This window comes from Aquarana catesbeiana, linkage group LG11 (assembly GCF_042186555.1).
Source record: "Aquarana catesbeiana isolate 2022-GZ linkage group LG11, ASM4218655v1, whole genome shotgun sequence".
Lineage (NCBI taxonomy): Eukaryota > Metazoa > Chordata > Amphibia > Anura > Ranidae > Aquarana > Aquarana catesbeiana.
This window is the reverse complement of record NC_133334.1, coordinates 52,444,031-52,461,489: the sequence shown is the minus strand read 5'-3', so window position 1 is coordinate 52,461,489 and position 17,459 is coordinate 52,444,031. Positions and strand designations below refer to the sequence as shown.

Below are 17,459 nucleotides of genomic sequence, written 5' to 3'. Positions count from 1 at the left end.
GTGAAGGAGAAGAGGTTGTATATATACTGGAAGTGTATATAGTTAAATTCCTACCAAGTTTCTTCAATCAAATGTGCATTCCATAAGTACCCCATCCCCATCCAAGTTCTATTCCCCTAATAAAACAAAAAAAAACAAAGTGCAAAGACTGCTTCTTGACTCTGTGTCTGAAAATTCATGTGCCTGGCTATGCGGGGTGGGAGACGAGCCACATTCACCCTACGGGGGTAGCGCTACTTACAGTATATATAAATACAGTTTGGGGTTCACAAAAAAATAAACATTCACACACACCTCAGTGCTGCAGCATGTCCCCTGTAGCTCTAAGCCCAAGAACTGAACAATCACATGACCACTGATTGCTCAGTCCTAGACCGGCTCTAAGAAAACACAGCCACCGCTCTCTGTTCTGCCCCCCCCCCCACTGTTCACTGAACCGCCGGGCTGAGGAGGGGGAAATTGAGCCACCTGCTGATCAGGAATCTGGGTGGATCCCAACAATATGGTTGGGATCCTTTCAGAACCTGGACTGGGTCCGTGACATCAGCCAACAGTAGACTTTAGGCCAATGATGGCTGAACCTGGGTCAAAGGAGAGTACAGGTAAGTGCAGTCCTGTGACCCACAACAGAAGTATGAACAAAAATTTTGGCCATACTTCTTTTTTAACTATTAATTAACTATTATTGGGAATGATTGTGTTCTTCAAACAGGTGCAATTATTGAGCTATAAAATCAATTAGAATATAATTCAGATGAAGTCAAACTGTATCATGTGAGGTTTTGGAATGTAAAGATGTAACTCTTCACCTGCCTACATGACTGGTGGTTCTACATTATGGGGATCTCTCAAATGCAAATGAAAGATTTAGCCTAACATTGTTTTTAATGACAACAGCAGTATTTTGGATTTCCCATCAATGTCTGACAATGGTCAAGCAAAGGGTGAATCTCCCCATTGTGGACATTGACAGCAATAAATACACAGCATAGTTTCAAACTGTTCCCTCATGTCTTGTTTGAAGTCATTTTCAAACTTGCAGCACAATTGCTTGCTATCTGGGATCTTATGAGAAGTCTCACCACAATTAGTTAGCTCCATGGAATGGACTGACTTTCCATAACATTAAGTGATTGACAGCCTAAGATCCAGCGCCTCTCATATATACCCCAATAAAAACCTGACAAGGGTTCTAATGCTTCTCTACTCCAAAGCTAAAAAAAATGGCTTTAGATAAACTTTAAAGAAGTAGTCTAATAAGAAGTCAAAAAAGGTTTGTTAAATCCCCCAGGGGACCCAGGGGTTGCTTTCACTCAGAAGTCTGTGGCCTTGCTCCAGCATGGTTGGATAGTTTATCTGCACCCTTCCCCCACCTCTATTCAACCACGCTGAAGCAAGGCAACAGACTTCTGAGTGACAGCACAAAGAGAAAGGAAGTGGTCCAGATACATAGAGCCTGCACAGCCCTTGCCCCCTCTGTACATCTGCAGCCATTCTTGCCATTTAGCCTTGTCCCTCCAATGTACTGTGAAACGACTGAGCCCACAATCTCCCGCAGCCGCCAGATAGTTCAGAGATTACTATTATAGTAGCTGGTGGCTTGTGTTGCGTACGGCGGTGGCTGCCGCAGAGCATTATCATTCACAAAAGCACAAGACGACAGCAACACAAGCCAGTTAATACACTAGTCTCTCTCTAACAATTGTAGCAGCTTGTAACCGAGCCACTCTCCAGTCACCATCTTTCACAACAAAATCCAGCAGCTGTTACATTTGTCTGAGAGAGACTAGTATATTGGCTGTTAGCTTGTGTTTTTGTAGACATTAGTGCTGCCATCATCATTCACAACACAAGCCACTAGCTACTACTGTAGTCATCTCAGAACTAGCTGGTGGCTGCAGGAGATTGTAGGGTCAGTCTTTTTGCAGTACAAAGGAAGCAGAGGAGGCACAGGGCTAAACTGCAAGGAAGACTGACTCCAATAGGAACACCCATAATTTGGTCTTCTGCCAGGGGTGGAGCTACAGACATTACTTACAGAAATACATTTTTTTAAACCACAGCACAGATTTTAATGGGGATAAATGCTAGGTGCATTGGATCCCCTGGTTGATTTACCAAGCCTTAAGATTTCTGGTAAGAGTTCCTATTTAAGGATAAATTCAAGGTATGATAATTGTTGACTAATATAAGTACTGCATGTATGTGCCATACCTGAATAATCTTTGTAAAAGCTGGAAGTCGCTGTAGTAACATTACTACAGTGATCTCCACTAGCTTCTGGGTCTTGTGCCAAGCGGCAACCCTGCCGCATCGTGAAGACAGAAAGTCGCTGTCACTGCACAGGCACTATTCAGGGAACACTTTGCATTTTCTCAATGAATGCAAAGCATTCTCTGATTGGATAAGGTGGAGAAGCAGGACAGTGATGTCACAACCTCCATCTTGGGCATTAATTGAGAAAATGGAAAGTGTTCTCTGAATGGCTGCCGAACCAAGCAGGTGAACTCTTGTGTTCAATAAGCAGAAGTGCAGCCACTTGGCCCGGGACCTAAAAGATAGTCACAATCACTGGAGTGGCAATGCCAACTTCCATGGGATCCCACAGGTATGGTATATACTTACATCCTCTGGAACTCACTACCTCCATCTATCCGGCTATCCCCTACTCTTGCTACCTTCAGGCAATCCCTGAAAACTCATCTCTTCAGGAAAGCCTATCACGTCTCCAACTAATCTCCTACCACTTGCACCAGCTCATTCCCCACAGTTACAACCTTTTGTACCACCTGCCCTACCCTATTAGATTGTAAGCTCTTCTGAGCAGGGCCCTCTTAATCCTATTGTATTGTATTATAACTGTATTGTCTCCCTTTTATATTGTAAAGCGATGCGTAAACTGTTGGCGCTATATAAATCCTGAATAATAGTAATAATAATAATAATACATTGGTCCAAGCCGGACCATTGTACCTATGCCATACCTCGAATTCAGCTTTAAATTTACTGATTATTTTGTTTTGACAAGCATCATGCTGCTACCCATATCTTTGCAGTCATATGATCTATACTACAACTGCATTACACAAGTCTGTAACTTGGACACAATCTTTGTGTGGTTCTGCTGCCCTGTGCCATCTTGGTGTAACATCTACATAATACATGATATTGTTGTGTCATGTCTAAATGTCGTGGGTTTCTCCTATTTAGAGGTATAGGATAATTCTGGGTGTATGGAACAGTTCCTTATTCTCATTGCATTGTTCTGGCCACCAGCCCACAACTTCTCATTTCCCTGCTATCACCTGTAATTGATTCAGAACGAGAAACACAGGTAGCACCTCAGCCTTTCACACAACTTCCCCACTGATACAGAACAAGAGTAATTATAGGAAGAACTACCTGCTATGTGGAACCAGATGTCTCTCCTTCTTTTAACCCTTCACTGTTGGAGGAACATGTTTTTCACTATAGGTCAGCCTGCTTTAACATTTTTCCCTTAAAAGAACCCTGAAAAAATTTTTTTTAGGTTTCAGGGAACATCTGCTACAAATTAAATTTACATGGTACATTAGCATGATCAGTAAGCTGTACATAAAAAAATGAATAAAAGAAGGAGGAATATTGTGTATTTAGCGTATTTTACATCCCCTTCCTAATTTTTGGTATTAATTAAAATGAAAAAAAAAGAATAATAATAATGTCTGGAAAAGGAAACAATTAAATGGTAATTCTCCTTGTATTGGTGGTTAATGGAAAAGGTACCCTTATACTGGTGGTGAGGGGAGAAGAGCTTCTTATGTTGGTGGACAGTAGAGGAAGGCCCCTTTAAATTGGTGGTCAGTGGAGAAGTGCCCCTTTATATTGGTAATTAGTGGAGAAGTGCCCATTTACCTTAGTGGTGAGAGGTGAAGGGCCCCCTTGGGTTGGTGGCCTGTAGAGAAGAACCCCTTTACATTGGTGGCAAGTAGAGATGTGCCCCTTTATACTGTTGGTCAGTGGAAAAGGGCCCTCTTACAATGATGGTGGGAGGTTAAGGAGCCTCCTTCCATAGTGGTCAGCAGATAAGTGTCCCCTTTTTTTGGTGGTCATTTGAGAAGTGCCCATACATTCATGGTCAGTGGGAAAAATGCAGTGACTACACAGCTAAAACATCATTGATGTCAATGGCTACTTATTTAGAATGAAAGGCTTTACCAATCTTATTCTCCTGCTTCTGATGGGTAACATTGGTGTTGGAACTATGCCATCAGGTGGGATATTACCGTTGCCACCTTTTACTGCTCAAAGAAGCTCTAGTAACCCCTGGAGGAACCCTAGGGATTCATACAGGGAAAATTCCTGAATGCAGTGGGCCTGTGTGCAAGATCATAAGATGGGCCTTCTTCCACAAGAAAAGAAAGTGACTATGGTTCTGATCTTTATTTCCAAGAGGCATGCTGTTTGTATTATCTCATTGTTTTTGTGCGGGTTTCCTCTAGGTGCTCTGATCTGATTCCTTCTCCCAATCCAAAAACAAAGCATGAGTTCAACTAGCTTCTACCCAAATAGGCCCTAAAAGTTTATATTTGTGATTGTGGACAGGACAATCAGAGCAACTTGAGCCCCTAGGTTATATGCCAGTCACGTTGTACTAGTAAGTTTTATCCCCCACCGCATCTGGCTCTGGAATACCTTTCTCATTAATCTTCTTTGGCGAAAGAATAGATTCTTCACTACAGTGCATCTGACAGCATGGCAGAAGTTGGGAGCAAGGAGATGGAGCAGGTCTGAATGTAGTGAATACTGTGACTGGGCATCATCATTAGTTGGACACCAACCTCCTGACAACGAGCAAGGATTCAAGCTTGGTTCACACGTATGTAGGTTGCAGTTTGCATATTCCAGGTGCATTTTGCGTTTTTCAATACACATTTTTTGATCCATTGAAGTCTTTGGAACTAAAAACCAGAAAGAAGTCCCTGGCCCTTTCCATAAAATGCACAGATGTGAACATGACCCATTGGAAACCACGTTAAATGGACTGTAGTGTGTTTCTGCAAAACTGAAAACACACAAAAAAAAAGGCATTAGGTGTGAACCAGGCCTAAAGGGGAAAGAGAAGACTGCAGACCAGAGACTGTGCTGTGCTGGAAACTGGTGGGGGGTGCAGTCAGTGAGTGTACAGTGGGCCCCATCCCTCTTGGTGCCCATATGCAGGGCATGCACTGAACACATGCCACTGGATCCATAGAAGGCTAGTTGAGAAATGCTGCAAAAATGGAGTATAAGAGTCATCTTTGATATGAGGTTTCACCTTGCCTTGTTGCCTCTACTGGCTCCTTCCTTAGGCTGATCAACCATGCATTTGGCATTTGGCAGATTATCCCTCATTGCTTGGTTCATCGTTCAGGTACAAATCCCTCTGGCCCTCTTGTTTCCACAAACAACCCTTTTTTGGTCTCATACGTAGATAACTCCAATATGTAAATTACTTCTGACATATTTCAAGCACTAGTATATAGAAATATTAAACATTTGACTTATAGCAATTAAAAAACTCCATGAATAAGAGTATTAATTTCAGCCAAATGTTCCTGATAATTTCAATGGAAAAAGTGGGGCTCTTAAACAGCATTTCCAGGCAGTGCTAATGCAGCCCATGATTATCATTGTAGGCATCTACAAGTGCATGAAAATATCTTTCGATCCTTAAAGTGTTACTAAACTCTTAACAGTAAAATCAGTCTGTATATGCAGTAACGCATGCTTGTTATACCCACTGTGGAACCTAAGGGTTTAATCCTGTGGCTAAGGCTCTTTAAACCTGTCTCCTCTGATTCTCTCTTCCTTTTACTGTCCCCAATCTATCTCCTGACAGTACAGAGCCTTGAGGGCACTCTGCACATGCTCAGTTTGGTGTGTATTGCTAGAGAGTTTTTTTTTCTTGCAAGGGTGCATGTGATCAGCACAGGGCCAATCAGCACTGTCCAGACAGAGGGACAGGCATCCTGCAGCCTCATAGGACAGTCAGAGGCAAATTAAAACGCCCCCCACAAGCTTTAACCAGACACTGATAGTCATAAGACTTCTACAGTATATACTGCTGATGAGAAAAGGTATTTAGCAGTTTATATTTACTAAAATAATTGAATTTCCATGTTCTGTGTACTGTGGGAGACCAGATATAGTGAATGCAGGTCCTGGGTTTAGTAACAGTTTAAGCACTGGTTGATCGTATATTTTTCTTCTATGTTTGAAATGGTATAAGTATTACAAGTTCTGAGAAGGGAAAGTAATTTTCTTGAAATGTCTGGTGCTCCAGTTGTACATCTTTCCCATCTCAGAACTGGGAGGTTTTACAGTTGGCCTCATTTTTATGGATTTAAGCCAGCCATAGATGGTTCTAACTACATTTCCCATGAGGCATTGCAAGGCTGGCAGTTACAATTACTCCCAGAGGCATAATGGGACTTGTAGTTCTGCAACAGTTGGAGGGCCCCAGGTTGCCTACCACTGATGTATAGGCAGGCTGACTGTACCCTAGTATCATCTTGTGTACAATCGGCATGTCAGATTTTTATGCAATTTTTCTAATAATCACTGTGTTCTCCCGACAGAGATGGCTCACTGATGTTTCTTGTAGTTGGGCACCAGGTTTGCACACATCTCAGGAGGGATTTTGTACCACTCCTCTTTGCACATCCTCTCCAAGTCATTAAGGTTTTGAGGCTGACATTTGGTAACTCGAACCTTCAGCTCCCTCCACATATTTCTATGGGCTTAAGGTGTGGAGACTGGCTAGGTCACCCCAGGACCTTAATGTGCTTCTTCTTGAGTCACTTCTTTGTTCTCTTGGCCGTGTGTTTTGGATCATTGTCATGCTGGAATACCCATCCACGACCCATTTTCAATACCCTGCCTGAGTGAAGGAGGTTCTCACCCAAGATTTGACGGTACATGACTCCGTCCATCGTCCCTTTGATGCGGTAAAGTTGTCCTGTCCCCTTAACAGAAAAACACCCCCAAAGCATAATGTTTCCACCTCCATGTTTGACGGTGGGGATGGTGTTTTTTGGGGTCATGGGTAGCATTCTCCAAACATGGCGAGTAGAGTTGATGGCAAAAAGATCGATTTTGGTCTCATCTGACCACAACACTTTCATCCAGATCTCCTCTGAATCATTCAGATGTTCATTTGCAAACTTTGGACGGGTCTGTATATGTGTTTTCTTGAGCAGGGGGGCCTTGCGGGTGCTGCAGGATTTCAATCCTTCACGGCGTCGTGTATTACGAATTGTTTTCTTGGTGACTATAGTCCCAGCTGCCTTGAGCTCATTGACGAGATTCTCCCTTATAGTTCTGGGCTGATTCCTCACTGTTCTCATGATCTTTGAAACTCCACAAGGTGAGATCTTGCATGGAGCCCCAGACAGAGGGAGATTGACAGTTATTTTGTGTTTCTTCCATTTGCGAATAATCGCACCAACTGTTGTCACCCTCTCACCAAGCTGCTCGGTGATGGTCTTGTACACCATTTTAGCCTTGTGTAGATCTACCATCTTGTCCCTGACATCCTTGGACAGCTCTTTGGTCTTGGCCATGGTGGAGAGATTGGAATCTGATTGATTGCTTCTGTGGACAGGTGTCTTTTATACAGGTAACAAGCTGAGATTAGGAGCACTCCCTTTAAGCGAGCTTTCCTAATCTCAGCTCGTTATCTGTATAGAAGACACCTGGGAGCTAGAAATCTTGCCGATTGATAGGGGATCAAATACTTATTTCACTCATTAAAATGCAAATCAATTCATAACTTTTTTCAAATGTGTTTTTCTGGATATTTTTGTTTTTATTCTGTCTCTTACTGTTAAACATAAACCTATCATTAAAATTATAGACTGATCATTTCTTTGTCAGTTGGCAAACGTACAAAATCAGCAGGAATCAAATACCTTTTTCCCTGACCGTATGACCGGCTCTACAGCTCCTACCAACCATCATCAACTTTGCAGTGAAAGTTTGAATGTCCCCAACTTTTATTAAGAACTGATGTGCATATAAAGGCCTTTTTACTCTCCTTTCCTTTCATAGCTGCCAATAGTGCGATATAGAAGAATGAAAGGGTAAATATGACGCTACTATGGACATTATGATAAAGAAAGGCCTAATGTGGGAAATTTTTTTACACTTTTTCATGAACTGAAAGAATAAGCTCAGTTCAGAATACAAATTCTGCTTTTCGGTACTGACATTAAATGATATAATTTTGAACATTAGAGACATTTCTGTACTAAGATTGAGACATTCCTGTGTTAACCCATGCAGGGTGCTTTAGGTTGCCTATAAAACTTGATATCTTATCAAAGAATGGCAGATGGATTGATCACTCATATTCAATTGCTATACAAATCTAGAGTGAAGGAGTTCAAACCGATTACACAATTGGATCTAGTGTAAAGGATAAGCTAACAATTAGGAATTAGCAAAATTATGAGTTTTTATTTTCTCAGAATTTCAGCAGAAATTGTGGGAATTCAACAACATTTCTCTTTTGGCAAAATGCATTGTAGTCAATGGAGATAGCCAAAATTAAGGTCATTTTAGAGCTTTGTAAGGGTGCAAGGGGCTTTAAAAAGCTCCTAAACCCATTCTAGTTCCAGAAAGGCCCCTTTTTAGTCTGATAGAAAAAGAAAAAAATAAGTACAATAAAAAAATCAGCATGACAATACACAAATAATACACCAAATAATGACCACACACACACACCCAAAAGGAAAAAACACAAATAGAAAGAACATTAAATGAATTGGACTAAGCTACCCTAAATACACTAAAAATACTCTCTAAATAAAGATAAAAAGTCTGGGTTTTTTTTGGTTTTATTAAGCAAATTTCACCTAAGCAGCCTAGTGAGTGAAAATGGAATCACCGCCTTGTTGGAAATTGGCAGATGGTGGAGGAGAAATCATTTTAGCTGAAATCATTCGCTCATCCCTACCAACATAATAAAAAAAATGCCAATTATACACATCTATAATGGGACACCTTATAGTGTAATCTATTTGTCCACTTGCAAAAAGAGAAACTGATGAAAAGCTCTGTACTTACTTTATAGGAGACAACATTCCAAGAGCAGCTCATCCTGGCACATTGGTGGTCACTGGTCAGGCTCTGTAGACTACCAGCTGTTGTTCTACTATCTGTGCGTGCTCCAGGTAAAGCTGAAGGCCCAGACCAGCTATCTAGCTCCCTGTCTGTTACTCTCCGATGAACTCTTCTTTTAAGGGGAAGTTTACCGACTTCTTTTATACTGCTGCAGAACACAACTTCTCCATGCTGTAAATTATTCTAATCTGTCCTAACAGATGTGTTATATACTGTATAGGTAACACCTTTATAATTGTGTGATGGGCACAAGAGTATTCAATAGGCCATGGAGAAAAGTGCAGCAACCCATTGATGACCAATCAGCCATCACCTTTATTTGCCATGATTTTGTTAATCTACAGCAATGTATCATTGTTGATATGGGTTACGGCGTCCTAGCTCTTTGAATCTTGTTACAAAACAATAAATCTATCATAAGTGTGATGCAAAAACTGCTTTAACTTTTTAGTTCCATCCTTGCCGATTAGTGGTAGGACCCTTCAAATTATCATTTTGAATGGCCCCTGACAGACATAATAAAAATACACTATATCACCAAAAGTATTGGGACACCTGCCTTTACATGCACATGAACTTTAATGGCATCCCAGTCTTAGTCCGTAGGGTTCAATATTAAGTTGGCCCACCCTTTGCAGCTATAACAACTTCAACTCTTCTGGGAAGGCTGTCCACAAGGTTTAGGAGTGTGTCTATGGGAATGTTTGACCATTCTTCCAGAAGCACATTTGTGAGGTCTGGCTCTGATGTTGGATAAGAAGGCCATGTCTTTATGGACCTTGCTTTGTGCACTGGTGAGCAGTCATGTTGGAACAGGAAGGGGCCGTCCCCAAACTGTTCCCACAAGGTTGGGAGCATGAAATTGTCCAAAATGTCTTGGTGTGCTGATGCCTTAACCTCCCTGGCAGTATGATTATTTCGGATTTTAGGTGCTGAAAGCGGTACAATTATTTTGCATGGAAATTTGGCGTTTTATATTGTAGGTCTGTAAATCTTAACAATAACACACTTAAATCTGTCCAAACCAGAGTCTAGTAGATATCCCGGGTATGATAAAGTTTGAAACACAAAAACATAAATTATAATATAATAAATAAAAATAAATAATTAAAAAAAATTAAAAAAAATAGTAATAAAATAAATTTCCCCACAATTCACTATCGCTCAATTCTGCAAGTGTTCTAATTTACTATCGCTGTTTTCTAGCTGGTCTAAAGCCACTTTTGACGTAAAGGGACACTTTTTGGTTGCTATGGACAATCTCCAGTTTCCAGGCAGAAAGAACAGTGTATATCATGTAAAACTGCATGCAGGGCATGGGCCAGAGCACTGGGGACAAAAGGGATGTGAAATCATTTCATACAGTACTGTAATCTGTAAGATTACAGTACTGTATGTGTTATGATTTTGACATTTTTTTGAATTTGCCGCCAGACTCCGCCCCCGTGCGTCGCGCCGCTCGCAGGGAACGGAGCCTGGCACGGAGAGGCTTCGGAGGAGGACGGAGCCCTCGAACACTGCGGGTGACATTGCAGGATCCCGGGGACAAGGTAAGTAACGCCGCCCCAGGATCCTGCAATGCGATCCCGAGTGTGGCTCGGGGTTACCGCTAATGGTACTGAATTTTAACCCCAAGCCACACTCGGGAAAACCGCCAGGGAGGTTAAAGTATTACTAAAGTCTCGTTTTTTTTTTTAGTTAAAAATAACAAATATGTTATACTTACCTCCTCTGTGTAATGGTTTTGCACAGAGCAGCCCAGATCCTCCTCTTCTTGGGTCCCTCTTCAGCCCTCCTGGCCCCTCCCTCCTGTTGAGTGCCCCCACAGCAAGCAGCTTGCTATGAGGGCACGCAAGCCAAACTGCAGCTCCCTGTGTCCATTCAGACACGATGCCGTGGCCCGGCCCCGGCCCCTTTCTCTCCTCATTGGCTGACTGACTTTCAATGATAGCAACGGGAGCCAATGACTGGAGGGGAATCCCAGGCAGCCGAGACACTCCTGCAACATCGCTGAATCTAGATGGGGCTCAGGTAAATATTAGGGGGGCTGTTGCACACAGAAGGCTTTTTATCTTAATGCATAGAATGCATTAAGATTTAAAAAAATCTGACTTTACAACCACTTTAAGAGTTCCCTTCACTGGAACTAAGGGGTCAAGCCCAACCCCTGAAAAATAACCCCACACCATAATCCCCCCTCCATCAAATGATTTGGACCAGTGCACAAAACAAGGTCCATAAAGACATGGATGAGTGACTTTTGGGTGTAGGAACTTGACTGGCCTGCACAGAGTCCTGACCTCAACCCAATAGAACACCTTTGGGATAAATTAGAGCGGAGACTGCGAGCCAGGCCTTCTCATCCAACATCAGTACCTGACCTCACAAATGCGCTTCTGGAAGAATGGTCAAACATTCCCATAGACACACTCCTAAACCTTGTGGACAGCCTTCCCAGAAGAGTTGAAGCTGTTATAGCTGCAAAGGGTGGGCCAACTCAATATTGAACCCTACGGACTAAGACTGGGATGCCATTAAAGTTCATGTGTGTGTGTCCCAATACTTTTGGTAATATAGTGTATGTCTCTTTACCTACCTAAAGCACCAGTTCAGGCAACATAAAAAAGAAAATAGTGTCCCCAGCTCATTAGCAGGTTTTTTTTTTCCAAAAATAAAGTTTGTGTAGCACTACCCCTGTAGGAGTCGCTGAAGTTAGGGTTTCCCACTGCTGCACAGCCAATCACATAGCATTTCATTCAGTTATTGGCTTGTTTTTGTTGCTTTTATTAGGGGATGATAACTTGGATGGGGTAGGGAATTATGGGATAACCAACTTGAAAAAGTCCAAAACACTGAACCAGGGACAACTTTCTCCCTATTTACAAAAAGTCCTCTTCTTCCTTCCACCTGCACAAACTTGGTTTCCTATGTACAGCACCTGTTGCTCACTCCGGATGAAATGAGCAATTCTATTGCTAGTTCTGCAAAGGCCCACTACAGGTAGGAACTCTCAGTCCCTTGACAAAATAGCACAGATGAAGTGAACAGCATAACATCTCTCCTTCTGCGTTCCTGTGGCCACTGATACCAGCTCCACTTGCCTGCAGAATGCTAGCCCACCTGGCTGCCACCAGCCACGCCTGGCTGCTCTTCCTCCCAGTCCTCACAACTGACTCTTCACCCCAGTCCTGCCTGACTGGCACACACACATGGAGACCTCCCAGGGCAAGGTTAGATGAAGACTTGGCACAATGGGGTCTTTAAGAAAGCACTGTTACTGATGACAGTCTTTCCCCTTGTCTTGTCCCTGCACCATGCTGATCTTCTCACTGTCTCTGCTTGCTCCTTCCCACTGCCACTCTGGCATTAATCCCTACACTGCCTCCTGTGTTAGGGTCCTTCCAGGCCAGCTTTCCTGAGCTCCCAGCCCGAGGTAAATCCCCTCCGCAGCAGGGGTCCTTCAAGGGCCACCGACAGCCTCTCCTCAGCACTGCTTCTCCATTTTCCACCCGACTCCCATGCTGGCATGGCACATGTCTATTTATGGGTTATCCCAGCTCCCTGCCAGCCCACTTCTGGGGAATGGCTGAGAGCCCATAAATATTCAAGGCAGCTCCTCCTAACCTCCGCCCACTACTTCCAGAAGGTTCTCCAACTTTCCAGATACCAGGTGGAGGTAGCAGAGAGCTGCCAGGATGAGTCATCCTGCCCTGGCCTCTAGTAACCCTGACTAAATTCAGTGACTCAGGTTTATCCCTGGCCAGAAAAATGGTTTTACCTACTCTGACTTCTAGTAGCACACACTAGAGGGTGCTACATTTGTAACACCCAGTAATACTCACTTTAATTTGCAGTTCTACAATCTTCGAGTCCAGTGGTGTGACAACCAATGCCCTGGAGCTGCTATGCATACTGGTCCTGGTGCCACCCTTTGTGTTGATATCTGCACTATAAACAGTGGCAGGGCTAGCAGCCATGACATGAGGATGGAACATGGCTGGTGGTAGACATATATTAACGATACAAAAATCGGTGTTGGTAAAAGGAGATTATAAATACCATTGCTCTAGTGAACAGGAATTTTCCATCAAAGTCTGCTGGTAAACAAAAAGTTTTGAGGAGTGTAAAATAAGGTGACCAGATTTTTAAAACGAAATCCGGGGACATTTTATTTATTGGCAAATGGTAAACTTTTTTATAAGCATATTTTTCTCAAATGATATATGCAGTGAGTGTATGTGGTATGTGTTTATGGAATGATTGTATGATATATATGTTATTTCTCACATTTGGTCCATGAGATAAATAAAAGATACTTCTTAGAATTTTTGGGGATATGACTACCAAATGTTAGGAAGATAAGAGTAAAAGCTTTTCAATGCATATATTGCATTTTATTCTTACCAAAGAATTTTGGTTCAACATTAACAATATAAATTAACAATTCAGAACAGTAAAAGATTGCATGGTAACAACACTGTACCCATAAGACATTTTTATCTATTTTTTAAAATTACCACTGGGGTTTTTATTTTATTACAAATGAAAAAAGACCAAAAATGTTGAAAAAAATAAAATTTTTCTTAGTTTCTGTTAAAAATTTTGTAAATAAGTAATTCTTCTGCTTCACTGATGTGCGCTGATGAGGCTGCACTGATGGGCACTGATATGCGGTAATGATGGACACTGATAGGCGGCAATGATGGGCGCTGATAGGCGGCAATGATGGGCGCTGATAGGCGGCAATGATGGGCGCTGATAGGCGGCAATGATGGGCATTGATGAGACTGTACTAAGGTGGCACTGATAAGCTGCACTAATGGTCACTAGTGAAGAGGCACTAATGAGGCTGCACTGATAAGCTGGCATTGATGGGCACTGATAGGCAGCACTGATGAGCACTGATATGCCGTACTGATGGGCACTGATACAGTGCACTGATGAGGCTGCACTTGTAGGAGGCACTGATGGACACTGATACATTGGGGGGGGAGGAGGTTAATTCATCTATAATGCCATTTGTAATATGTAGCATGCAGGGATTAATGTACTGCCATTGGTCACTGGTGCATTGGTGCACTGGTGTCAGTTTATTAACCCCTTTGTGCTGCATTAGTGGCAGTGGTGTCAGTATTAATTAACCCCTTTATGCTGCAGCAGTAAGGGGTTAATAAACACTATGCAGGTTGCAGTTTGCATATTCCAGGTGCATTTTGCATTTTTCACTACAAATTTTTTAAACATTGAAGTCTAAAGCCTTGTACAAACGATCCGATTTTCCAACGGGAATTGTGTGATGACAGGCTGTTGTCAGAAAATCTGACTGTTTGTACACTCCATCGGACAATTCTCGGATTTTCCACAGACAAATGTTGGATGGCAGGCTTTAAAAATTTCTGCGAACAACGGTCTGTTGTCGGATTTTCTGAGCGTGTGTACACAAGTCCATCAGACAGAAGTCCAAAGTACAAACACGCATGCTTGGAAGCAAGGACGAGCGAGAAGCGGTCGGTCTTGTAAACTAGCGCTCGTAATGGAGTATTACCATTCGTGACGTGGCAAATTATGAAATCTCAAAATGCAGTGCACATTCTTTTCTTGTTTAATGGGATAATAATGAAGCTGCTTTGCTGGTGATACTGATGGAGTTCTGCCAAACGTATTTTAAATTCTTTTATTTTCTAGTGATATCAAGAATAATATTATTATGCTTTTTTTTTTTTTTTTTTTTTTTTTGGGCAAGTTACCACAACACCATTAGCCCATAGCTTTTAAGATCAAAGATAAAACTATGTCGGTGTCCCTTGTTAATTTTACATTGTATTATTTTAAATGTAACCGCCTACTCCCAAACTGTCATTTGAAGTAAAACACAAGTATTATTCTCTACAATTTTTTTATTGTGCATTAAAAAAAGAAAATTAGACATGCTATCTGCCAATAGAAATTAACCAAAAAGTGCATTCTATGCATCCAAAAATATAGAAAATATAACAAATCAAATCATTATTCAACCAAAAAATAAAATAAAAGCCTCATGCATGTGTCCTGCTTCTTAATATAGGGGGTCAACAATGCCAAGAGTTGGTGAAAGCAGGGATTCATCATCCAGAGATAATTCCGAAAATTATCCAGATTATTCTCCTGGAGCTCCCGCAGCAAAGGCATATGACATAATTGGTCACGATTAATAAAGCAATTTTTGGTCCAAGAAATCCTCCTCCTCCTGTTCCTGGACTGGACTTGGGTCAAAGCAATAACTCCAAGGCCAATAATAAATAACATGTTATCTCCTCCGATTCTGCAACATGTCTGGTTGACGAACGGCCGTTCAGAAACGAACTGAAAAGCACGAAATGAAAAGCGCGAATCAACACTCAACAAACTTTTACTAACACGAAATTAGCAGAAGGAGCCCAAAGGTTGGCGCATGACAATAGAACTTCCTCTTTATTGGCTCGTAGTACGTCTAGTAGTCCAGGGTATTAGGGTATTCACATAGCGGTGAGTATCAGTGTCATTTTTTATCTCGTTTGGTTTTTGTGTTTTGCTATGTATTGTTGTATGCACATTTAGACAGTACAGGTCTTTTTATACTTGTTCACCTGTTTATTTTGTCAATATTTGTAATAAACTTTTTTACATACATTCAGGGTTGGTGGTCTTTCAAAGTCCCATCTAGGGGATATTTTTTTATGGTCTGTTTAAGTAGGGATGGGACCACCACACTTTTTTCCTGACATGGTGGAAGCCTCCCTTTATTCTATGTAGTACGTCTACTACGTCACTACGTTCGTGTTTGTTGCCCGACAATTGTGTGTCGTTTGCATGCAAGACAAGTTCCTGGCCAATGCCCTTCGGACAAAAGTCTGAGATTTTGTCTCCGGAAAATCTGATCGTATGTACGAGGCTTTAGGAACCAAAAAACAGAAAAAAGTCCCTGGCCCTTTCCATAAAATGCACAGATGTGAACATAGGAAACCATGTTTAATGGACTGTAGCGTTTCTGCAAAACTGAAAGCACACAAAAAAATGCATAAGTGTGAACCAAATCTTACGGTATACTGTATTTTATAGCCTGTGAGTTCCACTGGCTCATGTGTGATATAATGAATATGCTGAGCATACATGCCAGTGTTGGATTTTTTGCTGTATTTGTATTTGCAGAACTTGGCAGAAAAAATGCCTTTAAATATGCATGTTTATACATGTATGGCATTGAGCATAAAATGCATTCCTAGTTGATCTCTGATAGTATAAACATACATTAACCACTTCCCGCCCGGCCCATAGCATATGACGGCCGGGAGGTGGTTCAGTTATCCTGACTGGGCGTCATATGACGTCGAGCAGGATAACATGCTGCCGCACGCCCGCGGGGGTGCGCATCGTGGCGATCGGTGGAGCGGTGTGTCAGTCTGATACACCGCTCCACCGATCTTGGTAAAGAGCTTCTGGCAGAGGCTCTTTACCACGTGATCAGCTGTGTCCAATCACGGCTGATCACGATGTCAATAGGAAGATCCGTTGATCGGCTTTTTTCCACTCACGTCTGACAGACGTGAGTAGAGGAGAGCCGATCGGTGGCTCTCCTGACAGGGGGGGTCTGCGCTGATTGTTTATCAGATGACCACACTGGACCACCAGAGATCGCCACAAGGACCACCAGGGTAGGGGGCAACATGTGGATGGCCAGGTATGTACCCCATGGCCATCCACATGTGCCCATTGTGCCCAGTCAGTGCCCAATCTGTGCCAATCAGTACCCACAAATGGGCACTGATTGGCACCATTATATTGCAGTGATGCCCAGCAATTCGTTTTTCAAAAAATAAAAACCGCAGAGGTGATCAAATACCACCAAAAGAAAGCTCTATTTGTGGGAACAAAATGATAAACATTGTTTGAGTACAGTGTAGCATGACCGCACAATTGTCATTCAAATTGCAACAGTGCTGAAAGCTGAAAATTGTCCTGGGCGGGAAGGTGTCTAAGTGCCTGGTATTGAAGTGGTTAAATCACTCAGCAAACAAAATTTTACAGTATACTTTACACATCACAAATGTAAAGGGTAAGAATGACCTCAGCTGTTACTTCCCTAAAACTGTAGCCATTAAAATATTCTCTCGTGCTAACTTTACATACAAACATATTAAAGACCAGTGTATAAACAATTGTAGTTTTTCTCAATACTGTGATGGAAAAGGCATTATGGTCTTTACTCTGGTGTGAACAATCCTGTGAATGACATGCTGCAATGATTTCCAATGGCTGGTTCTGGGTATTCAGTAGTGGGTATCAGCATGTATGTCGGT

The 17,459-nt window shown here is 42.1% G+C and overlaps 1 protein-coding gene across 3 annotated transcripts in view; it reads right to left on the bottom strand.

Moving 5' to 3' along the window:
• The window catches only part of SPI1 (Spi-1 proto-oncogene), a 103,203-nt gene extending 93,942 nt beyond the window's left edge, over positions 1–9,261 (bottom strand). Inside the window, exon 1 of one of the 3 annotated variants that reach the window (XM_073604363.1) lies at positions 9,088–9,261. In XM_073604363.1, coding sequence (XP_073460464.1) covers positions 9,088–9,120 — 33 coding nt within the window. In that variant the 5' untranslated portion in view covers positions 9,121–9,261. The remainder of the gene's footprint in view (positions 1–9,087) is intronic. The other 2 variants (XM_073604364.1, XM_073604358.1) reach the window with 2 other exon arrangements.
• Between the last annotated feature and the right edge of the window lie 8,198 nt (positions 9,262–17,459).